The 26,088-nt window shown below is 35.1% G+C and overlaps 1 protein-coding gene across 1 annotated transcript in view; it reads left to right on the top strand.

Moving 5' to 3' along the window:
- The window catches only part of LOC138712031 (A disintegrin and metalloproteinase with thrombospondin motifs 12-like), a 127,905-nt gene extending 103,238 nt beyond the window's left edge, over nucleotides 1–24,667 (top strand). Inside the window, exons 15-19 of the mRNA XM_069843421.1 lie at nucleotides 5,457–5,577; nucleotides 14,795–14,909; nucleotides 15,697–15,828; nucleotides 20,052–20,173; nucleotides 23,754–24,667. Coding sequence (XP_069699522.1) covers nucleotides 5,457–5,577; nucleotides 14,795–14,909; nucleotides 15,697–15,828; nucleotides 20,052–20,173; nucleotides 23,754–24,558 — 1,295 coding nt within the window. The 3' untranslated portion in view covers nucleotides 24,559–24,667. The remainder of the gene's footprint in view (nucleotides 1–5,456; nucleotides 5,578–14,794; nucleotides 14,910–15,696; nucleotides 15,829–20,051; nucleotides 20,174–23,753) is intronic.
- The last annotated feature ends 1,421 nt before the right edge of the window (nucleotides 24,668–26,088 follow it).

Below are 26,088 nucleotides of genomic sequence, written 5' to 3'. Positions count from 1 at the left end.
TATTCTCTTAAAGAATTTGAATTAGACCTATCCATTCATTCATTCATTCATTCATTCATTCATTCATTCATTCATTCATTCATTCATTCATTCATTCATTCATTCATTCATTCATTCACAATTTTCTGCCAAAGGGCAGGTATTTCACTTCAAACCAAAGCATTGTCCAATATTTCATATTTTCTGCGTTTCTCTTAGTGCCCGCATCGATTTAAATAGGTATTATCTTAATAATGCCTATCATCTGATATCTTCCTCTGTCCCGAAGTTTTTCCCGATCACCATTCCTTCCAGTGCATCCTTCAGTAGTCAGAGTTTCTTCTCAGCTAGCGGCTCAGCCAATTCCTTTTTCTCTTCCTGATCAGTTTCAGCATTATTCTTTCTTCATCCGCTCTTTCTAGCATAGCATACATATATACATACTTACATGCATACATACATACATACATACATAATGTGATTATTTTCTTTCTTTCATTCAACAAGCACTGTAATTGTTTTAAAGAAGTCATAAAGTTTTGACAGTTCTTGTTCAGCAATTTTTTCAAGTTTTTTTTGTTTAATTTCAGTATGTAGGCTATATTATCTGGCTCTGGTGACTTTTTGTTTATGACATTATTTATTGCAATATTCAGTTTCATTACACTGAAATGTTATGTGAAAATAGTATGATTGATACAAGTGTTGTTTCAGTTCATTTTTTGTTAGCAGTTTTTCACTTTTGTTCTTAGCTTTTGTTAATGTATGAGCATTAGAATAATGTTTATTGAATAATTCTGCTATATTTTCATCCCGTGTAAAGGTGTTTTTATTGTGAACAAAATATGTTTTAGCATTATTCTTATTAACTTTTACATTATGTACACATTTGTGCTTTTTTCCATCCTTCCTGTAATCTGTGTTCTGTAAAACCTTAGTAAAATTGTTTTTCTGTGTATGTTCCGCAACATTTCTAACTGCATCTCTTTCCTATTTCAATTTTTCTAAACCTTTATTCAAAAAAAAAGTTTTGAAATTCTTAACTTTATCGCGGAGAATGAACTTTTTAGCTGTTTTAAGAATGAAGTTACAAAATCGTCTATTCATATGGTCAACTTGTTCTGGGTCTTCAGAAGATTCGCTGAATTTATTTTCTAACTCACGTACGTATCCTTTCCAGTTACCTTTTTTGAATATTCCAACACAGTCTGGAGTCAGATGAGTTAATACTTGGGTTATTTAATTGTATGGTGGTAATAACAGATTTAAATTTGTTAAACCCGTTGAAAGATTTTATGTAAGCAATAAATCTCTGATGTGTTTCCAGATTCTGTTCTCTTATCTCGATAATTTTTTTTTTGGTAAATAAATGATCTGTTTGGAATGTCCTAGGCTTGACTCCATTATTTCTGTTATGAACACACATGAATATTTTCCAACATTCTACTTATTATTTTGGAGTACACTATATATTTTATAAGCTACATTTAGTAGTCTTATTCCTCTGTATAACTAATAGTAAGCCTAATTTTTTCTTCCTCCTAAAATTATTTATTAATACTTCAAACCATTGCTGAGGAAGTCTTCCTTTCACATTTAAATAATCCTGAATATAAACTATCGGAACCTGGACCTTTTTTTGTAGATTACCAGACTCCTTTTTATGGTTAATCGATTTTTACTGCAATTATTATATCCGGTTCTTTTGTAATTTCTTTTTATGTGAGTAGGTTAGTGTTTATTTCTGGTGTTTTTTCTACATCATTATTTTCCAAATAGTTGACTTCACTTCAAAGACAGTTACATTTATTTACCTTTCTATTATGAGCTCGTTATTTTACTGTCACCGCTCTTTTACTATAAAAACCATTATTTTAGCTTTCATTAATGAGATATGCAGAATGAAATACTTTGCTACATTGCAATAAATTACTTTTTGTAGTTTGTCTCCTGGTCTAATAATTATGAACTGACTTTCCGCAAAAAAGAATATATCTGTAAGACCTATTGAAATAGTTATTTTGTAGAAGAGTTTGTGTGTACAACATACTGTTCTTCTATGTACATATTAAGGGTTTATTTCTATTACATAAATATATAAAAGGCAATTAAAACGTAAAAACTTTGTGTAACTTCAAGATTAATTTCACCCGTAACTCTACTTCTTTTATTTTCCTTTACCTTTACACTGTTTTATCTATGAACACTTTGAATTACTGTGTAAACTGTTTAATAAAATCACTGTATTTTAAAATATAATAGTAGATTATAATTTATTATACATATTTTCATCGTATACCGCCTTTTAGCGGTTTCCAATACAATTTCACAACTAATGGCAAATCGTATAAATATCTAATCACCAAGAACGAAGAAGAACGAAATTCAGAACAATGGAATTCTTGTCTTCATTATTATAATAATCATTTGCTTTCCTCATCGTTTTCCTGCTTATTTCATCATAATCACCATATTTGTATGCATTACAAGAATTAGGCTTCTTAACCTGTTTCGGTTTCACACTAAGTCCGTGTCCATTTTTTCTTCGATCTCTCCGGATCTCTTTTTCTCTTCAGTCTGTAGCCTAGGATTCTTCTAGCGATAAGGTTTTAATCTATCCTTTCTAAACGTTCAGTTTACTATGCTCTGTAGTGATCAATCATTTTCTATAACTTGAATTCGTTGTACATCTTCACATACACTAGTCTAGATTTGTGCAATGTTTAATTGATATTAGAAATTTAATTTCAGTAGTTATAACTTTTTATCTTACCACATGCCATCGTTAAAGTCTTCGATGCATAGGACAGAACTGATACCTCTGTACTGCATGAAGCTTGATTTGAATTTATTTCCTTGCTGTTTTTCTTAGTTTTCAATTTCTTTTGTCACATATATTTTGAAACATTGAAGTTTATTTCTACTTCTACTTGTCTATTTATATTTATCTCAAATCCTAAATATTTAAAACTTGTGACCTATTCTATGACATATCTTTGTTTTTATATAATTAAATAGGATGATTCAGGATCTCTGCAACAAACCCTAAGAATTATGTGTCTCGTAGTGAGGATAATTTTTGTCGACCAACCAATGTTCTCTAACGCGACGTTTAGTAACTACACGATCGCTCAGGCAGAACTCAGGACTCTATTAGAAAATAAGTTTCATGTTTAATGTAGAATTCCATATACAGCTTACAGGAGGTCTTAAAAATGTCCACCCTGAACTTCATTGCATTCATGAAACTGTAGTAACATTAACAGTCGAACTCTCTCTAACATTTGAGGTCTCTGGTGAATTTGGTCAAAGGCAATGTATATACACACAATCAGGTTCTCTATGGCATCAAATGGGATGGCGTAGACAACAATCTTCACAAGTACGCAAAGACAAAATCAAGAGGCGTTAAATTAGGCGATCGCGCTGGCCACTTGACAGGTCTCCGTCTCACTATCTACTGCTCTCCGTAGGTGTTGAGATGTGCTCGTAAAGCACGACTGAAGTGCGGCGAGACTGCATCATGCTGGTACACGTCCATTCGCAACGTTGCAGTTACACTTACCATGAGCAGTGGAAGTTCTCGTATATTCTGAAGTAGCTCACAGTTATCTGCTCCGTTCAAACGTTGTGGAAAGAGGATACATCCCAGCAGATGATCACCAGCAATTCTAGTCCAGATACGTACAGAAAGCCACTGTTGGTGAAATCGAATGAACAGTGCATGTGAGTTTTCATCATCCTAGATGTGTCTGTTCTTGTTTTTGAAGTACACATCTCGCATTAAATAGGATTCCTCGCTAAACAAGAAAAACAGGATTAGCATGCTTCATTATAGAAACATTGAATGAACTGAATATGAGATACAAATTCTTCCGGCCCTAGTCGGTACATCTTCTGGAGATGGTATGCGTGTAAATGTTGTTCCTGTAACACTCGTCACTATGAGGACTGACTTGTACTCACAGCATGGGCAACGACTCGCGTGCTAGTTGATGGATCGTTGGAGAATTATCTCAAGGACTTCTTCAAACTAGATGTTCTTATGTTACGCCTTCTCCCACCAATGTGTTTAGAACGAAGACATCTCACTTCTCGAAGGATTTGATGAAGTCGAGCAGCTTTGAGTGGTATGGATGTTGTCTGCGAGGAAACTGATGTTGGTAGATTCAGAGAGCTTCTCTTCTGTATCCTCTAGCTTCCCAGAAACACATTATCATGTCAGTGAGCTCAGGAAAATCAAAGATGTAGATCCTTACTATGCTAGTACGTAAATGTACTGTACTCATGATGACAAGCGAGTGACCAAATAACTGCATTACGTACACAGACGTAGGGTCGGAGAAAGGAAAATAGGACGTGATCCGGTTGAACATTGTAAACAGAAAACAGATTCGAAATTGCCTGTGCCTCTCAAATTAATGTACCTACGTAGCAATGACAGCGTGAGGGCAACTGTAGCGCAATACGCACAATGCACGATGTGCTTTGATCAGGAATGCTTAAATTCTGAAAGAAACATCAGAAGATACAATTTGTTCGACATAAAATCTTCCTCCCTGCAAGAACTATCTTCCCTCAAAGTTTGTTGCAGAGGTCCTAAATTACTCTCTATTTCTCTTGATAAGTAATTCTCTTTTTTTACTGGAATCTTAAAATTAAACTTTTCACTTTTATCAATACACAGAATTATTTTTAAGCTCACTTTCATTTTCATTTATTAAAACCTGCTTATCAGCAAACAGTATAATCTCAATAATAAAATTAAAAGTGATGTAATTTTCTTCGATTTTAATTCTTGACATCAATATACAGTTTGTTTCAAAAAGGACGTTAGAACTGTACAATCTTATGGAAATTTATCCACATATCTTACATGATCGATTTAGATGTCATTTTGAAGGACAATAAGTGAAGTTTGACTCATTTAGTGTCGTAGTACGGAATTCGCCATAGTCAATATTGTGTACAAAGATATGCTCGAAGATATCCTCCGCAGATTGACGAAGATGATCAAGCTTCGAGGTTCGTGAGCTACTTGATCGGCGTTTCCAAGGTCACAGGATTGATCGTGCAGGGTCAACTGCATGGCCACCTCCCTCACCAGATCACAACCCCCTCGATTTTTTCCTGTGGGGGTTCGGCAAAGATCGAGTGTTTGTTCCTGCTTTACCTTCCCATCTTACTGATCTGAGAAATCGAATTAATGCCACAGTTGCAGAAGTGACTCCTGATCAACTGGTTCGTGTATGGCAAGAAATTGACTTTAGGTTGAATATCTGCCATATCACAAATGGTAGTCACATCGAAACAAAATAACTGTTTGGTAGAAACTTTATGTATTATCCTTTAAACTGACACCTTAACTATTTCTCTAAGATATGTGAGTAAATTTCTATAGGCTTCTAAAGTTGGGAAGTCCTTTTTGAAAAATCCTATATCACGACAAAGTTACTGATTGTTACTTCTTACCACAGCACCGAAGAAGATGCTTGATGTTTTAGTGGGAGCACGAAACATCTACGTGGAAGAGGCGGAACCAACTGACTCTCTGATAGTGGTCACGAAGCAGAATTCTACAGAGGAGCTGATAGGAGGGTGAGTGAATGGAGATATGGTTTATGTAACACACATAAAACAAAGAATGTAATGCCATTTCTGCTTGATCATCTTCATCGCTATTATCATTATCATCGTCGTAAATGTCACCAACGATAATATCGTCATCGCTAACATAATTTTTGTTATCATCATCATCACCAATATTATCATCGCCTACATCGCCCTCTTCTTTGCCAATATCTTCGTCGTCATTATCGTAGTCGTAAATGCCTTTGTCACCATTAATATCATCACCATCGTCCTCTTTGCTAAGTCATCATCATAATTATCCTCGTCTACATCATCTTTGTCATTGTCAACATTGTCACCATCGTGGTCATAAATGCCCCCGTCACCGTTAATATCGTCATCATCGTCGTTGCTAACGTCATCGTTGTCATCATTATCACAGTCTACATCAGCAGTCATCAGCACAGGCTTTCGAGCTAGTGTCTCTTACCCGCAAGTCTCTTACAACACCAGCGTGCATCCGTGACTGTTGGCGGGTATGCATCCTCCCGCACAACGGTGCATATTGCAATGCACTGCTTAACTGTAACCCATTTAAGCGAGTGCTGACGACCACTGGTCTATATAGTCTTCGTCATTGTCAACATTGTCGTCATTATTGTGATTGTAGACGTCCTCGTCACCGGTAATATTGTCGTCATCGTCTTTGCTAACATCATCCTTGTCACCATAATCATCATCATTATCATCATCTACATCGTCTTCGTCATTGCCAATATCTTCGTCGTCATTATCATAGTTGTAAATGTCCTTGTCACCGTTAATATCGTCATCATCGTCATTGCTATTGTCAACATCTTTGTCATTATCATTATGATCGTGTATATGGTCTTCGTCATTCCCAAAATCTTTGTCGTCATTATCATCGTGGTAAATGTTCTCGTCACCGTTATCATCGTTAACATCGTCGTTGCTATCGTCAACATCTGTAATGATGGTGATTATAATAATGACTGTATGGGACCACTGATCAGCATCGTATAAAGCAGTCTTGCGTTGGAGAGTAATAATTGGGAGCGAGAGCTATTTTATGCCCGCTGCGCGCGCGCAGAGCTCTTTTACCTGTAAACATTGCTAAAGGATGTACAGATCTTAGAACACAGCGCATCATGACGGAACGGAAGCGCTTAAAGCTTTCAAGGAAGAGTGGAAGATACAATATTTATGCTTCGAACATGGTGATGAAGTCCAGTGTTTCTTGTGTAAAAAAATATCATTTGAAAAAAAAAGGAACATAAAACGGCATTATGAGGCGCAACATAAAAAAATATAGGCATTATTCAGGAGAAAAGAGAAATAAATTCATTTCGGAATTGACATCGAAGGTAAATTAATTTACATTTGGGTCAGTAGATAGTATCTAGATTCCTTTTATTTCTTTATTTTAAATGTATTGTTGATGTTTTATTTGTTGCTTATTTCTGGATATTTACTTTTATTAGACTACGTGTTTCTTTAATTTAGAAATAATATTTGATCTTTGATTTCACTTTAACTTATACTATTACTAAACTCAAAATGCTAATTCACCTTTATTCCAATAACTATTTTCAAGATTTTGAGCAAATATGAACTAAACATTTTGAAAACTTTGATGCAAGGAGGTTTTTTAGTAACGTCAATATAAAATATACTTAAAAATATCATTGAAAACTATTAGATCTAATTGCACCAAATTTTGTACAGATGATATTATTATATTATATTATTATATTCTACTAAGCCAAGACATCAAGGAAGCTTTCAATAGACAAGAGGACACCTTAGCAGTATTAATTGATTTTCAGTTAGCATATGACTCAGTCTGGAGAAATAAATTAATTGAGAAGTTGCAATCAATAGGTGTGAAAAGTAACATGCTGAAATGGATAGCCCAGTTTATGTCACAAAGATTTTGCGCTACAAAATATAATACATACATTTCCAAATATAAACAAACACACCGAGGACTTCCACAAGGTGCTGTTCTGAGTACAACGCTCTTTAATATTTATATAAACGACCTTCCATCAATAATACAAACTTCAGAAACCAAAATTGCATTATTTGCTGACGACGTAGCCATTTGGACTCCAGGCTCTCCAAAAAAACCTAAATTAATTAAAGACAGAATAGAAACAGCCCTAAAGAAAGTACTAGAATGGAGCTCCAAAAACCTCATGACTATCAATGTAGAAAAAACAACTTATGAATTATTTGCACTAAAATATAAACCAGTGAATATTAACATAAATTATAATGATAAACCACTCAAAGCAGTTGATGATGCCAAATACTTGGGCATCACTTTCGACAGAAAACTTAGTTGGAAAAAACATATAACAAACATCTCAGAAAAGGTTGAAAAGGAACTGCAAATCCTGAAAAGGTTAGCTGGTGCTAAATGGGGCTGCTCAAGGAGAGTCCTTAATACAACATACAAAATGTATATTAAACCAAACCTCTTGTACTGTTCTGAAGCTTTAATAACAGCAGCAAATGCTAACATCAATAAACTTGAACAAATACAAAATCAGGCTCTCCGCCTAATCACTGGAGCAGTTAAATCCACATCTGTTGATGCCATGCGTGCCTTAACACGGATCCCGTCAATAACAACAAAAATAGAAGAACAAGCACTACTCCAACATGCGAAAGTGTTACGACTGCCAAACTCTAAATGGACGGAAAAGAACCTCCCTTCTTCAATCCTTAAAACTCATAGTAGTTTCCTAGAAAAGGTAACACAGATTAAATCCAAACTGAGCATTCCTAACACAAGAGGAAATTTACTTGTAAGAGAAAATCCATTGGAATTTTTGCAACCTACCTTCAGTTTGGAATTAACAGAGGAAATAAGTAAATCAGACACACCAAAAGAAATACAAAAACTTCTAGCACTGGAAACGATCAATACTAGATACCCTAGAGAAGAATGGCTACACATATATACTGATGGATCAACCACAGAAAACCTTACTGGAGCTGGAGTTACATGTACACATTTTTCCTTTTATCATTCTGTTGGCAGAGACACAACAAATTATAATGGTGAAATAGAGGCTATACACATTGCTCTCCGACAATTATTAAATCTTCCCTTAAATAAATATAACAAGACAGTAATTCTTTCAGATTCTAAAGCTGCAATTCAGGGAATATATTCAAATGCTACAAAGAAGTCAACAAAAGTAAGAGAATGCTACAAAATGTTAACACAACTCCAAAAAGTTAATAAGATTGTCCGTCTCCAATGGATTCCAGCACACTGTGGAGTCATGGGGAATGAAACCGCAGACACACTTGCCAAGAAAGGCACAACAATAAAACAAAAATCTAAATTTAATTTCTCATATTCCTCAATAAAACGCTTGATCACTACAAAATTTTCTCATTCATACCTACAAGAAATAGAATCAAATGCTAAAGACAAAAAATGGATTACACTACTTTCCAACCCAGATATAATCCCCCAGAGACCAAGGAAAACAGCAGTTGCAGCCTTCAGACTATTGACAAATCATGACTGTCTAGCAAGTCATCTCTACAGAATAAGTATCTCAGCTTCACCCATATGTGTCCTGTGTAACGATCCAGCAGAAATAAATGAAGACACTTGAAGACCTGTGAAGCATTAAGATCAGAAGAAACTACAGTTCAAAAGTATTGGTAAGCACGACTGCTAATGGCTTCATTGCTAAATGCAAGGCACTAGGCAACAACAACAACAACAACATATTATTATTATTATTATTATTATTATTATTATTATTATTATTATTATTATAGATCTGTTTATATGGTTTAAATTTCACAAATTTTGGCCGAAATTGTGTAAGTTTTAAAAGTCATACATATCCTCTTAAATGATTGACGCCAAAAATTACGATGGCTATCAATACCTTAATTTAATCAATTTGTTTTTTTTTTTTTCGTGTTACGTGCTTCTCACAAATCACTCTAAGAAAACTCATTACATAATCACGACTGGAGAGTAAGGATTACATTTTCACAATCACACAATCAATATACTCTATTTCAACTAATATTGGCATTATTATTTTTTCAACAAATACTCAAAAGTACTTAGAGATCACACACGTCGAGCAGGTAGACCCTATTAGTTTTTCCTAACCAATGAAGTGAAGTATTTAACAATAAAATAGTTTACATACAATTAACTTTTCCTATTTCTCTTTTTGTTCCTAAAAAACTCTTCCCTTTGAGATTCGTTTATATATGTACATGTATATTAAATAACTGAGTAATTAGCCCTATTACATAGCCAGAAATTTAGTAATGCAAGTTATTATAATAATTGCTGCCTTTATTCGCTGCATGTGCATGTACATACCTGTTGTCTACGTTACAGTGGATGCGCTATGCGCCCGTGATCAAGGTGGAACTCTTCTACCATGATTTGGAGCTAATATCGTCTCATCTCTGGTATAAGGTCACGACTCAGATAACACGAGTCAAGTACAAGGCTAGGGATGACATATTCAATCCCTTGGCAAGGAAAAGGTCTCGGGTTACAAGCTATGTTGCCAGTTGTACCACAACGGACTACATGTTATATGTCATAGGGTTCGTCCACAATAAAACCTGATTTCCTTTTGCGTGAAGACACTACTGAAGATGGAAGTTACCGCCCTCAGTGGTCTAGTAATTACGATGCTTGCTACTGAATCAGACATTCGCAAGTTCAAAACAAGCCAACGCTATAATCCTCAGTTGTCAAGTCGATGATACTACTATACATAACATAATTGTATACCTACCCGATTGAAAGGTCTGCAGGAAAATAAAATACCTACCAGAGTTATCGCGTCCCCATGTCTCCTACTTTGAGAACAATGCTTCTGAGAGCCAAAATCTCGATTGAGACTGAAAATGTCCGCTAAAAGGCATCCCGAATGATTGCAGAAAACAAAGCAGGAGACAATTCGAAAAATTAAGGGCGAGCAACGTAATAAAATGAACTGCAGTACTTCGAGGTTAGCTAACAAAAGATAATACTAACAACGACGACAATAGTAATAATAATAATAATAATAATAATAATAATAATAATAATAATAATGCCACTGGCGCAGCTCAACGGTCAAAAGCTGGTTTCCTGCGTTCGAATCCCGCTTGAACTAATTACCTAGTCGACTATTTTCTCGAGGTTGTACGAATACTCAGGCGAATGCTAGGTAATTCATGAGGTCTCATATCGCCGAAATATAATCTCGCTATCACAAATTTAACGACTTTAAATAACCTTCCAACTGGTACAGCGTCAACAACAACAACAACAACAACAACAACAACAATAATAATAATAATAATAATAATAATAATAATAATAATAATGATAATAATGATGATGATGATGATTATTATTATTATTATTATTATTATTATTATCCATTATTTCTTCTCGAACGATTTCTAAGGCTGAATTTACCGAGAATTGACACCAGTCTTCAGGTATGATACATTAAAGCGAAATAAGGAAAGCAATACATGCAATAAATATAATATATGTATTGCTTTCCTGTACCTGAAGTAGCTACACATTATGTACTTCAGAGTCCATTTTATAAACAAAGAAATTTCACGTTTTTTTTTGTTTTTTTTTTTAACACTGGTAAAGTTACAAATCTATTCCTTTTATTTTTGGTATTGTGGAACCATAGTATATCTTGAAAGGTATAAGACACATACAGAAGTAAGCAGAGTTAAGTGTGACTTATCGCTGTACGTCCCTAATTATTAGACATCGGATTTTTAGGCACTAAAAATTGCAGTTTTAGGCGCCTAAAATAAGCTCAAAATTTGTAAAATTAGGCTCTATTTTAATGAAAATAGGCATTTTAGGCACATCAAGGTATCATACTTATTTCTTTCACTGAAATTTTTAGTTATACACTAAAATACGCACAAAAAAGTATGTTTAAACATTAAAAAAGAATACTATATTATATTTATAAACAGAGCTGCACAAATTTAATATATTGAAACTAATGAAATAATGATTATTGATATGAAGATTACTCATTTTAACTTATTGAAATTCGGTTCCATGCTCAGACTTTATTATAATTATCTGCACAGTACACCACCAGAATTTTTTCTAAATTCTCCACAGTTAACCTTTGCCTTTTGTCACTGAGAATCATTTTGAAAGCAGAAAAACTTCTTTCAACCGAAACTGATGTGAGAGGCGCAAATTTTAAATTAGGTACAATAGAAACGTCAATACTTACTGGAACATTTACACTTTCCCCCGATATCACTCTTGATACTTTTTCCAACAAAGAAAATCCTACATTCTTATTTAATACGTTGTCCCACTTATTTTTAACTTTTTTTCCCAGTTTCGCCCAAAGCAGAATGTATGTTCACTTGAGCTTCCTTTACTATTGCTATTTGGCTACAAAGAGATTGTTTTTCACGTTCTAATTGTTCAATGCTTGCAGGTATGAAAGAAAAGTTTGATGTTATGTAGGCAATATCGTTTTTCACTCGTGAGTCATTCAGATAATCTTTCACTGCTTTCACACACGCTGCACTATCAGTTTCAGGTAATTTATCAATAACTGTGACCACTTCTTTAAAATACTTAGAATAATACACCAGTGACTGAATCCAGGTTCCCCATCGTGTAACAACCGGCTGAGGTGGGAGTGGGATATCTGGAAAGTTCTCTCTGAATATTGAAATCCTGGATGGGGCTTTACAAAAACATTTTTTTGTGTTAGAAATAAACGAATTGACAAGAGGAAATTCATTCCGGATTGTTTCAGAAGCCCTGTGAAGGCCATGTGCTAGACAGGTTACATGCGTGTTTTAAGAAGTGGAGCTGCAGCAACCATGTATGAGGCAGCATCAGTACAAAACAACAGAACTTTAGAATCGTCTATATTACCTGAGTATAAAGACTGTAGACCTTTATTTACAAAATAAGCAATGGCTTGGCTATTCACTTTCGAAAGTTCCTTAACACATACGAGGTGTGGAATCGAAGGTCCGTCAGGACTAAGTTTTCCTTCTACCATATTTGCTATATACCTATTCATAGGATCTGAGGTTTCATCCACAGAGACCCATATGTAAGAATCACCTATACCCTCCCGAATGGAAGCTAAAGTTTCATTGTATATTCTAAGTAATTTTTTCTTAGGGTCGACTCAGATGGGATATTTTGTTTGCAGTATTTTTGTAAAAACTGTCTTAAAACCGGATTTTCAATTGCATTCCAGGGAATGTTAGCAGCAACAAACGCTCTGGTTAAATCAGCATAGAAATTGCTGCTGAGATTGGATGAAGTAGGCTGTGTTAGTAAAGTTTGTTGCAGTTGATTTTTCTGCTGAGCTTTAGCCTTATGAGCCGCTCCTTGCACATGCTGCTTTAGGTGGCACTTCTTTTCTTGGGAAATCTAAAAATGTAAAGTAAACTGAATTAAAATAAAATCCTAATTGTTGTATTGCCGTATTTCTATCACAAAGTTAGTGGGTTCGAACAATCAAAATTTTAATGACCTGCAAATACTTTAACTATCGGAATTTAAAAGGTTAAAGTGTAGTGGTCTTAAAAAGAATTATACCTCAGGATAGCTCAGTCAATGTATAAATATTATAGGCCTACTCATTAAAATTAATAGAATTTATATATTTCAACTATTGTTACATACCTGTTTGCTACAAATCTTGCAGAATATTATTTTTCCATCATAAGTGAATTCTGAATATTCTGTTAGCCATTGCCGGATCAATGTAGATTTTGCACTTAATATTTTTCGGCATTATCGCGTTAAACTTCACAGGAAAACGTCCTACCGCTCAAAACTTCTCAAAACAAATAAGGTGAGGGAAAGAGCAACTGTTAACGAGCATTCAAATGAACCGTTGTTATTGAGATTCAATTGGACAAAAATACAAAGTTCCACTTATTGTTGCATTTCCTGGTAGTGTTAACACTAGGAGGGCCATTCTTTTAAATATTTCGTAACGGTTTACCCTACTAATTCGCAGTTTTACGACTTTTCATAAATATTTCAAAAACACTCTTTCTCCAAAAATTGTGATTTTATGACACTCTGAAGGGCAGTACAGCTAATCGGTTTCAGACCGAAAACAGTCATTTTTATAGTATAGTATATCTCTGAATCGGTAGCAGCACATGTTGTGATTGTTGCCTGCTTCAAAACTAAGGTTGGTTCTTTGTCGGCATTTATGCCTCCAAACATGTTAAATTCGGTGAAATCTATTGCGAGTGTCGTGAGATTCAAAATATTTTGCTTCCTTTATCAATGGTTTCATGGCCGGTGTGAAGCAAACTTTCCACTTTTTAAATGCCTTAAATTTCGCAGTGAATGCATGTATAAATTATAAAGAGTAAGAGTAAAATGCGAAACTTTGCAGTGAGTTAGGCATTTTTACGCGAATATTAACAAATTAGGCTCTAATAACCGTTTTAGGGCATTTAGGGCACTATAAAACTCTTTGAATACCTTTCAATTTCCATGAAACACAAATATTAATAATTATTTTTACTTTTCTCCTAAAGAAACAAAATAGGCATTTGCCCTAGAATCCGATGTCTGCTAATTATATAGCCTTTTTTTTAATTCATTAAATCTAAAATCAGTCGTCCCAGGACTTAACAGAGTATACCCTAAGTACTTCAGTAGTGGTGTAACCTGAACATCGAAAAATTTGGACCGCACGTAGAGTACATTACCTCTGAGGTACGGATATGATCTTACTTTATACTGGCACTTTATTGAATTATAAAGAGAAACAATCGTGTCTCTCAGTTTCGTAAATAATGATTTAACTGTGATGTTATTTTCTAACAAAAGGTTAACAAAACTTCGGGGAATTTTTTATACTGTTGGTCACACTAACATGAAATGAACACAAGTTACTGTTTTTAGTTCAGTAATGTGCGCAAAGGTAAGAAAGAACACGTATGGTTATACGTTTGTGTTTGTAACACTGAATATATAAAACTTGCTGCTTAGTGGTATACTGAAATTTTGTTCGTCCTGTATTTGTCTCTTTGTCTGAAAGAGAGAGTCCATGAATTGTATGCTACTGATCGTGTATGGTGCCTCTGTAATGTGAGGATCTCAGAGTAGTGTGTATTACTTGTGTTTTTATGGAGATTAAAACCATCATGACGGCCGGCGGAGCAACTGATTATTGTGTTTCAGGGACAAGTTGGGCATGTACACGTTCGCAGGCACAAAGGCATGGCTCGGCATGATCAAAGACAGGCAGGAGGCGCTTCTCATCGTCGGTCCAGTGACGGAACCCCTGGTCATATGGGTGAGTTACGAGGGAAATGAATAAGACATATGGCACAGGATGTTCCATTTTCCTCTTCCACGTTAGCGGTAACGTGAAGACCATAATTACTATCATCCCTTCCTATTTTATTACCAGAATCATCCATCCTAACAGTCATTCTTCTGGTTCAGTATCTCGTTTATTTATTCTCTTTGTCCTGCGTTTATATGATATTTTCGTTGAAATTTCTTATATCATTTTTGTCTTCGATGTTAACTGTTCATACTATCATTTATATATATTTTTTTTGGAGTGTGATTTATTGGTTACCAAAGTAAGCGTCTTTAATGATAACAGAATCTGAATTTTGAAAAATATCGTCGTCGTTAATAGTACATTATGCAACGAGCCTATAATGGTAGTAATTAAAACGCGAGTATGTTTATGAAACGAGCGCAAGCGAAAGTCTTAGTTACCAGTCTGTCGTGCTCTGGAGTGAACAAGGCTCTGAAATCAGCTACAAGGGTCGGTCCGGTTTTTTTTGCCACTACTGTGCATAGAGACTTCAACAAATGGATCCACAGACTATTTGGACTGACGAATTGAAAATTTTCGGCAGCTGATGTTCAAGGAAGATGAAACAGACTGATTTAAATGTTAGCAAAATAATATCTACTGAATTTCCCGAAATGATTGACAGAAACTGTTTAATTTAGCCTGCTTCATGCAAGCGGGTCTTACCCTCCGGGGATGTCATGAATTAATTTTTAATTTTATTCTTTACATAGCATAAAATTAATAAAAAATCTTTCACGATTAATTTCAGGTAAAACCTCTGGAAAATGTCACTTTGCAGTACTCCATGGGCATATCAACTGATGAAAAGAGAACACTGACCTTCTATTGGGATTTTCTGGGTTGGAGCAAGTGTTCTGCACATTGTGGACCAGGGACGCAGGTAGGTTCAAAGCATATATTAATATCTGCTCCGCTATAACAGAAGTTATGTTATACTGTTTGCAGATGATCAGATATTATTATCCACTAACGAAGATGACTTACAGAAAATGCTGCACTGCTTAAATAAGATTTTTAAAGAACATGGAATGAAAATATCAGCCACGAAAACTAAAACAATGCCTGAAACAGTCAAAAATAATATCGGACAACATAATCACTGAGCACACGGTTCAAATATTTAGGATGTAATATTATCTCGTACCAGAGAGAAATGGATATAACAGTAAAAAATAAATAAATTCAGCTACATTACGGGAATATTAATACACACACTTAAAAATAAAGCCCGTAAAGATTTAATAATGAAACTTTATAAATCCGTGGCAGTACCGACTTCAATATATGGCTCAGAAACCTGAACATTAGCAAAAAGTAATAATTCTAGAATACAGACGGCATAAATGAAATTTTTAAGAGCAATAGCTGGCTACACTAAGTTAGACAAAAAACAAAACTCTAAGATTAGACAAGAACTGAGATATCAGGAAATAAACAATACAATTAACGAGTACAGGACAAAATGAAGACATCATATGGATGGGATTGCAGATAGTAGATTTCCTAAGTAAGCTCTACCTGTACCAACCCAAAGGAAGACAAAAGCAGGGAAGCTCAATGAAGAGCTGGCCAGATTAATATGGAGACCAAACGAATTGAAAATCTAAATAATGAGGAAACAGAAGTTATGTTGTGAAATCAGATATTTTCCTTATTAGATCTACTATTATCATTAATACTGTTTCGGAAATATCGAATATAATTAAAACTTTCGAAACGAAAGAATCGATTTCTGAAACTCACGTAGTGTGGTTTTTTTAACTCTCACCACCCCCTTGAGACAGCCAATAAGAACGAATTCGTCATTTATCTTTCCTACACTACAAGGCAAGTGAAGATGCCGTTGTCACATAGATCCTTATCTCAGTATTGGAAATATTTTCGCGTTTATCAGTAATGAACACAAAATCTCTGGCTGGATGTCCCCTTGTATTCTCTCTGCCTCTGGTTGAGGGAAGGGGGATGATACTAGCTGCAACTCCGCGCTGTGGCCCTGTACCTTCCACGTGCTTCACTAGAAACGCCAAAGTCGATTCTTTCATTCTGGTAGTAATAGTAGTGAAGTAGTAGGTATGAAAGAACATATCGCTTTAAGAATACATGGAATATGGTTATGGATAGGTGGTCAAGTTTAGATGACATCTTTACTTTATATCAATCTGCGTGAATTTGATGGATGTCCATCAATAGACGTCACTTGCTAACTAATGTACTGTACTTGCTGGCTGACAGGTGTGACTAGCTGGCCTTTCATGGAAAGGATGACAATGACAATAACGATACCGTAACATGACTTGATCTCATCTCACATCATTATAACACTGCGGCATGACGTTCAACAAAAGTAGAAAAGTAATGAACACTAGAGTAATAATTAGGCTTGTAGTGTTGGGGACCGATTACACAAGTTGACTGCAGCATGGTATATAGGACGAGCACGTGAACTAATACAAGGACATTGACTTGATTCAGAGATCAATTACGCGAATAACAAGATGCATATAAACAAATCCGGACAGCTCTAAAAGTAAATATTACGCTACATAGCATTACAAAGATATATTTTTGCGTATCTTTCGTTACGTGCAGAAGAATTATCATAGAATTATTCGCGGGTTTGTGTTTCCTCCTTTCATTTCGTATACTTTAGTCTAGATTTGTGCAATCTTTAATTGATATTAGGAATTTCATTTTAGTAGCTACAAATTTTTATCTCACTACGTGTCATCGTTCAAGTCTTCGATCCATAGGACAGAACTGACACTAATTCCCATTGTAAAGAGTATTTAATGAAATAAATTTTTATTTAATATTGGTAAGAATTAAACGTCTGGTCTTTTAATAAAATGAAATGTTTGCATTTTTAGTGGACTATTACACATTTACTACGTCATACTACTTTTGACCAATAAAACGGTACGAAAGGACGTCTTTCAACCAATCATGGCTGCTTATCGCACAATTTTATCGCATCCCTAGCATTTGTTTCTTTTTATCACTACCCTAGCATTTGTTTCTTTGTTTGCCAACATTTCAAACTGCATTGGTCTGGACGTCAAAAAAACAGAACATTACAAACCACTCCAGTCGATGCACAGCAGTTTCAAATAAGACTCGCATTGGCATTCAAGAACAAGAATTCATAAAGATCACTGGTCATAGATATGTATCTTCCCTGAAACACTTTTTACAAATAAATGAAGAGCACCATTCGGAAATCCTGAATAAGTTGAGAAATACACCATGTACATCAACGAGTTCCACTTCTTTCACGCACACGTCCAATATATCATCAACTGAACAACCAATCACTAAAACATTCAAATTTGAAAATTGTACATTCAATAATTGTCCCTTTTAAAATTCTTTATGTTTATTTTTTTTTATTTCATCATCGTTAATTAAAACTTTTCTTGTTTATTTCATCATTCCTAATTAAAACTTTTCTAACATTTATATTATTTAGGTTATGTTATAGCTTCTGCTATACGATATTATGGGTAGTCACGTATCAGAGATTGTTTAATATACTAAGATTTATTGAAAATCATCTGTCAAGTGACGTTGATTACTGGGATCCGGATAATTGAAGCGGAATGCAACTGTTTTAATAAAAATGAAACTGAATCAACAAAGCCTTCTTGACTAGTAACCGTCCACAGAGTTCAATGAAGATTCCATAGTTGGCACAACTGATACAAAGAAAACAGCTAATCATAACACACTACTGCCATCTAGCGTAATGTTGAGATGGTACAATAATACATTTGAATACAGTTGTATTTTCGTAAGTCAATTAACATTTTATTTTATTGGAGTACTTCGTTACTTCTAATCTTTATGCTCGACCATGCCGAAATGTAGTAATTATACACCTGGTAGCAGTCCTTTAATGCATGTCATTAAAGTACATCTATTCATTAAAGTTCAGGTTTTCGATTATTCTCGGATATGCAATCGAAAGACAACGAGGGAAACGTCACGGAGGCTGGAAATCCAAAACTGTCGCAGAAGGTTGTGTTCTGTTACTATAATAATTAGCGTTAATTGTAAATAATATTCAAATAAATTCAGTTTGTCATCTCGTTTTTCAATTCTAAGTCAATTTCCAGGTTATATCAAAATTAGTTCATGTTATTCTCTAGATTACATCAAGGTCAATGACATTATTGTTCCTCGGAAAAAATCAATACTTTCGCGTCTGCGCACATCTCACAATTTGCGAGCTATGCACAAGGTCACTTCCGATCTTCAGTCATATACGAATAAAATGAATACTTCTGAATAATTTCAAGTTAGAAATATGGTCGAGCATAAAAAGTCGTATGAAACTTGCCTATAATGGTAATTAAGATGCTCGTATGAAAATTATGAAACTCGCTTGCGCTCGTTTCATAAACAAGCATACTCGCGTCTTAATTACTATAATTATAGGCTCTTTGCATAATGTACCATTATATACTTTCTTCTAATAGTGTAATAGTCAATTAAATCCCACTCGAGTTTTGATTTTCTGTAGATAAATCAAAACCTCTAGTGAGATTACTGTTGATAAAAAGTGTTATTGTGTTACTGCTGAAGAAAAATATTGAGTCTAGAAACAATTCAAATCAATTAGTCATTTGAAATGCTAAATTTCCACTATAGTGGTGACATCGTCGGAATACAAAGATGGGATTAACCCTCAAAATCTAGGCCTACATTAAAATCACTGTGTACCTTCATATTCAACCCCATTTTACAGCCGTCTTTGACCTAAAATGATTTAAGCCCTCGAGGAAAGATATGAACAAACGATGTATAAGCTCCTTTAGAGGGACTCGAGGTTTAAAATTATTTTCAGGTCTGGTTGGTCATAGAATTGGTTAATTCTTCACGCAGCAGCTTCTTGTTTATTAAAGACCTGTAAATATTTGAGCGCGAGTCGGATATTTAATTCGTTGTGAATTTATGAAGCCGCCTCTCTGGGATAATCCCGCTCGCTGTGCCGAGGGCCGCGTAATGGCGTCACAGCACAAATAAGTACCGAAAGGATTAGAAATGATTAATTTTAATCTGACGTGAGTTTCTCACGGAGCCTAATGAAGTGTTTTTATCGCTTAGGTCTCGAAGGCGCGGTGTGTGGAGAAGGAGGCAGGCCTCGTGGAGGATCGCTACTGCAACGCCAGTGGAGAGAGACCCCCCGTCAAGTCCCGTCCGTGTGAGATCGCACCATGTGTGACCAGGTGGCTAATGTGAAATTACAATCATTTCTTTCACCCATCCAAACGTAGGTGGAATTGAGTAGGAAAGTCCATTAGGATCAATTTAATGCCGATTAGTAATTATAGAGTGCCTTAACCTTTTGGGTTAAGTGGTTTTACTGTAAAACTAGCTGTTTAAATCTTTCTTTGGACTATTGAATATAATATATATGTATATATATATATATATATATATATATATATATATATATATATATTTGTAGACTTATTATTAATGCAAAAGAAAGAGAAACAGATAAATATAACATTAACATTAGCAATAGGACTTTAACTATATGTGTATGTATTTATTCACACTGCAAATGGGTATATACCTTATTTATTCACACTGCAAATGGGTATATACCCGGTGGAAGTGGTAACTAATTACACTCAATAATGACAATTAATAATGAATACACATAATGAAAAACAATAATTAATAATCATGATAAATAATAATAATAATAATAACAATAATAATAATAATGAGCATTCTAAATTAAATAATGCATGATCACTTAAAATAATATTTAAAGTAAATCTAATTTGTATCTTAACCCTAAGTTCGAACTAAGACCCACGAGTGTGACAGGTTTATACCTGCACAAGTACATTTCGGCACCGGTATGGCATAGTTGCGCCCCGCGGTCAATTGGGAGACCTAGGCATGGCATAATTGCGCCCCGAAAAAATCAGGTAGCAGAAGGGACATGGCATAGTACACACGAAAGTGACTATCATAATATAAAAATATTACAGTGATAGCTGCATTGAAATCAGGTAGGTCTATCATATGATCAATTTTTCTATTTAAAATAACACTTTTTTATCGATAACACAAAATAAATCAACTGCATTTTTTGTTTTGTTTGTACATCGATATCTTAACCCTACGGTACAGGGTTTCGAAAACTGAAACTTAGAATTATTAACTCTTTACCCTTTTCACTAAACTTAACATTCATTTTAAATTAACCTCACTATACGCCACAGACGGTGTGAAAATCACTAATAAAATGTCAAGACTGCTAAGGCCCCATATTCCAACGGCTCACTCATTTGAATATATCAGTTAATAAAGTACTGCCAACTTCATGGTATTCATTTTAACCGTACCGATAATGAATATTAAATCGAATAAGAAATCAATAAGGTTGATTGATTACGAGGCTCGAGTTCCCGTAATGTCTTTTTCTCTATATCTACCTATTTCATCGGGGCGCAACTATGCCATGCCCCTTTTCTCTACCTGATGGAAACGGGGCGCAATTATGCCCACAAAACAGGGACCCTTTTTTATCTGCTGCATCTTATCTGACCGTGGGGCGCAACTATGCCCTGCCCTTCGGCACTACACTTATTTCGCTGTCAACTCACTCACTGCACTGATTCTATCCTGATTTCACTAACACTTCAAAATCATTTCACTGTTCAAATACTTTGCACAGCCACTTCACTGATACAAACACACTTCACTTACACAATAGACTTCAGTGACACAACACACTTCGTCACTAATAGAACACTTCAAATAACAAGATATCAATTACATCCTTTAAATAGTGTGTATAATATACTACCGTCTATTAGTAAAGTTCTTAAGCCTATTTTTAAATACATTTTTGGTTATTGGTAAAGTCTTTAGTAAGTCTGCAGATAAAGCATTCCAGTCTCTGATAGTACGATTGAGAAAAGAAAACTTTCCAGTGTCCGTCCTCTGTCTTCTTTTCCTCAACTGTTATAATTACTCCAGTGTTTAAAAAACCTCAACTTCGAGATTTTGACAAAGATACATGTTTTCAACATCCTTGTAGTCGCCAAAGTTATTTTCGATATGCTATCTACTAACCTGCGTACTTAACTACCTGTTTTATTTGTTTTTCTATCCAGCTATCCATTTTTCCATTTTTACCTTAATATTTCACAGTTATTTTCACAAACTATTGCTTTAAATGTGTATATACTTAATACAATTTTTAAACTAATGGCAGGCACTTGACTTCAACGTTCACCCAAGCGTCCCTATTTACTGGCTACGCGTCGGAGCTTGTAGCGCTTTCAGCTCTCACGAAAATATCAGACCTGTCTTTCACTGCAAATCCAGCTTTCTCCAATCTATCCTTTTTTCTGCCTTCTTCTTTGTCTCCTCATTTATGATTCATATATCTTAATGTCGTCTATCATTTGATATATTCTTATCCTATTCACCATTCATTCCAGTGCATCCTTCAGTAGGCAGTTTATTCTCAGCAAGTGTACCAACCAATTGCTTTTCCTCTCCTTAATCATTTATAGGTTTATATATATATTTTTTTCTAAAATGTTTATATAATGTAGCATATCTTTTGAATGGTTCAAAATAAATAAATAATTTTAGTATGTAACATTCTCTATAGGTAGGGGATCACTTTGGCGAAAGAAGTTTTACTCTATGTCAATTTCTAATGGAGTTAATCGGTCCGAAATTTTATTAATTTTTTCCCCTAAAATGTTTTCTTTGGGGCCCATAAATTCGATTTTCATGTCTGAATTATATAAATTGCTTAGTTTACTCCCAAGAATGCCACCAAAGTTTGAAAGATATTAAGGAAAAAAATGTGGATTTTTATCCTAAGAGATGATGTATTACCTTAAATCTTATATTCGCTCTTTGACTTTTCCAAACATCACATGCTCGAGGAAGTATCTAAATCAGTCACTCATGATGAGTGCACCTCCGCACATATGTGGACATTAGTCCTACGTGCATAGACATCTATGACGTAGTGCAGAGGGCGGCCACCAGAGGGAACCGAAGAGGTGGAATTTAAACTGACGATTCGATCCGACACCGGGATGGGACTCCGGTGTGGTTTAGTGGATGAAGCATCAGCAATTAGAGCTCAAAACCGGGGTTCAAATCCCGGTGCCGGAGAGAATTTTTCTCCGTCTCACTACTCTTTCATCGTAACAGTCTTACTAATAAACAGTGCATAGTTTTTATACGAGACTTATGCAGAGCTGAGACAGAAAACGTTACTAATAAACCATCATAAGTGATGGATGTATAAACAGTCTGTAACTATACAACAGAAATTGCTTATTTAAGCGTTGTATACAGAGAAAAAATGACCGCCCCTCTAACAGCTATTCGTATCGACTGTCATTTTAAGATGATAGTTGCCTTGTAACCACAGAAGAACAAACCAAAGAGCACAGAAGAATAGAATAATATTGCTGTAGCGTGTACTCTTTGACCAAATTATAGTGTGGTAATCGTTCAGAGCCAGTTGTACTATCGATATTTAACACGGCACACTAGAGCCCTCTGCCGGATGCAATAGAGAAGCTCAGATATTCTATTACCTTTCGTAATGAAGTAATGACGAAACTATGACGTAGCTGTGTAACAGTTACATTGTTATACACGACGTATATAGTGATTATTAGTAAGGAATTTACACACGAGTTATAAACGAGCTACTCATTGTATAAGACAATTAAACGTCTGTATATAGAGTTTTTATTAGTAAGACTGTAAATGTAATAGTATTCGTTTAATCTTTTTGTGTGTTTTCAGATGGAGTACCTCAACATGGCAGAAATGCTATCACACAAATACCACTGCCTGCAAACGAATACGGGTGGTAAACTGCGTGAAACCCATAGGGGAGGGGGAAGGTGAAACCGATATCGTACCTGACAACATCTGTGTCCCACCAAAGCCACAGGCATCGCAACCATGTGACTGCGGACACGCAGTTAAAAATGGAGTTGCCGAGAAGTCCCAATATGCAAGAGGAGACGAGATGATGGACCGAAATTCCATCCAAATAACTGGCAAACTAACAAAAAATCACAAAAGAACTCATTCTAAGGATACTTCTATATCTGAGATTGAATACGTACCGTCAAAATCAATCACATCGAACCTCAATAATTTCTCGGATTCAGATGAGGATGAAGTGGCTAATAAGTCAGAGGATATCAACTTCCAGACTGGTGAGTTGAAGCATTTGCAAACAAGTAAAGTTCGAATTAAGAAATCTAAAAGAGGTTGTGTGAAAGACTATGAAGGCAAAAAGAAGACAGAACATGATAGGCCTACTGCGAGTGATTCTTTAATGAATGACTCCCAGAAACTACACCGAGGAAGAACTATAATTGATAAAGAAGGGAAGGAAGAAACAAAGATCACAATAATATTGGACAAGAACGCGGGAGACAGCACGTTGAATGTTAAGTTGCCCGCTGAACTCCCTGGATCCACGAACAGCGAAACTTCTCTTACTCTAGATGGAAATGACACTCTACACTTCGTACAGAAATTACAAGCAACAAACACCACAAGAAATTTGTTAGAAATTCATCCAAGACGAGATTGATATAAAGATTTAAAATTAACATGTAAGAATTTGTTATAAATCTGACATATCGATAATGTTAAAATGTTTTTATTTATTGTGTAGACATTAAAATTGAATAATAAGTGCATATTTGTAATTTAAGTACAACATTTTATTCTTTGTCGACTTCGATGTGCACAACAGCTAATACAAAGTTTAGGTTCTTCCGAAAATCAAGGTAGTCTGTTCAAATTTCAATTGGGGTATCAATGTATCTCAGTAGTCAAAAGGATTTCTATGAAATCGTCGATGAAGGTCTGGAAAAGAGAAACAATGAAGGAACTATAAGAAAGTAAGTAAGAGATTAAGATATAAAATATCTTTAAATTTCTCATGTAAGAGAAGAATTCTCAACACATAATATCAGGAACTTGAAACCAAGTGTTTCCTTGTGGCAAAGAACTGAATTCCGTATGTTGCAAGTTATAGTGTTACATAATTTTCTCTACTATCTCGACCGGTATTTTAAATTTTGTGTATGCATTTTTAAATGTGTTGTTCTAAAATTTCTTAATATTGCCTATGTTTAATGTATTGTGATAAAATTTCTCAATTTCTTCTTTTTACTGTGGTCTGCATTGTGTGTGATTTTTAGATTCGATATAATTTTGCCATTCAGCAGAACGAAAGTTATTCGCGAAATTTTTTTGAATTTCGCGAAAAAAATACCGGTACGCTTACAATTACTTATTTAATACATACATCAAAGGAGAAATTTTTCTCCCTTAATAAATTAGCGCCAAAATCCATTCACGAAATTCCAGGATCCCTAATCATAACTTCCCATTATAGGCAGTATGTGAAAGGGACTAGCCATTTACTCGAGTGCTTCATCTCAATTTTTTAAGTTTTATTAACAAAATTGTGTTGTTTTGCTAGTTTTTCTCCCCGGTTTCGCTTCATCGAATACTTCTCGGACCCATTCCACTACGAGGAGCGTCCAGAAAGTAAGTTTCCTGTGGCTGTTTGGAGAAAGAAAACACAAATTCATGGAAAATTTTATTGAAAAAAAAAAATACAGCAATTGCCGAGATATTATTCAACATATTTCCCCAGGAATTTAGACATTTGTAATACCGTGGGATCAACTTTTGCAGCCCTGTGTCGTAGAAGTCTGCGGCCTGCGATCGAAACCAGCATGTGACAGCCGTCTATACCTCACTGTCAATGTGAAAATTCTGACCTGACGGCAATTTCTTGAGGTATAAGAAACGATGGTAATCGCTCGGCGCACAACAGATCTTCGCGAGGTCTCTTAAGCACCAGCGTGCATTCGTGGCTGTTGAGGCTGGTTCACAATAAACCGGGAACGGAAACGACAACGAGAACGAGAACGGATATAATGTTAAAATAAATATATTTAAATGTGAGCATTCACAATGAACTATTATGAACGCCCACATTAAAATACAATTATTTTAACATTATTTTCATTCTCGTTCTCGTTGTCGTTTCCGTTTCCAGTTTATTGTGAACCAGCCTTTAGCGGGTATGCTTCCTCCTGTACGA

This window comes from Periplaneta americana, chromosome 13 (assembly GCF_040183065.1).
Source record: "Periplaneta americana isolate PAMFEO1 chromosome 13, P.americana_PAMFEO1_priV1, whole genome shotgun sequence".
In the NCBI taxonomy this organism is placed as follows: Eukaryota; Metazoa; Arthropoda; class Insecta; order Blattodea; family Blattidae; genus Periplaneta; species Periplaneta americana.
This window is presented reverse-complemented; position numbering and strand designations above follow the sequence as displayed.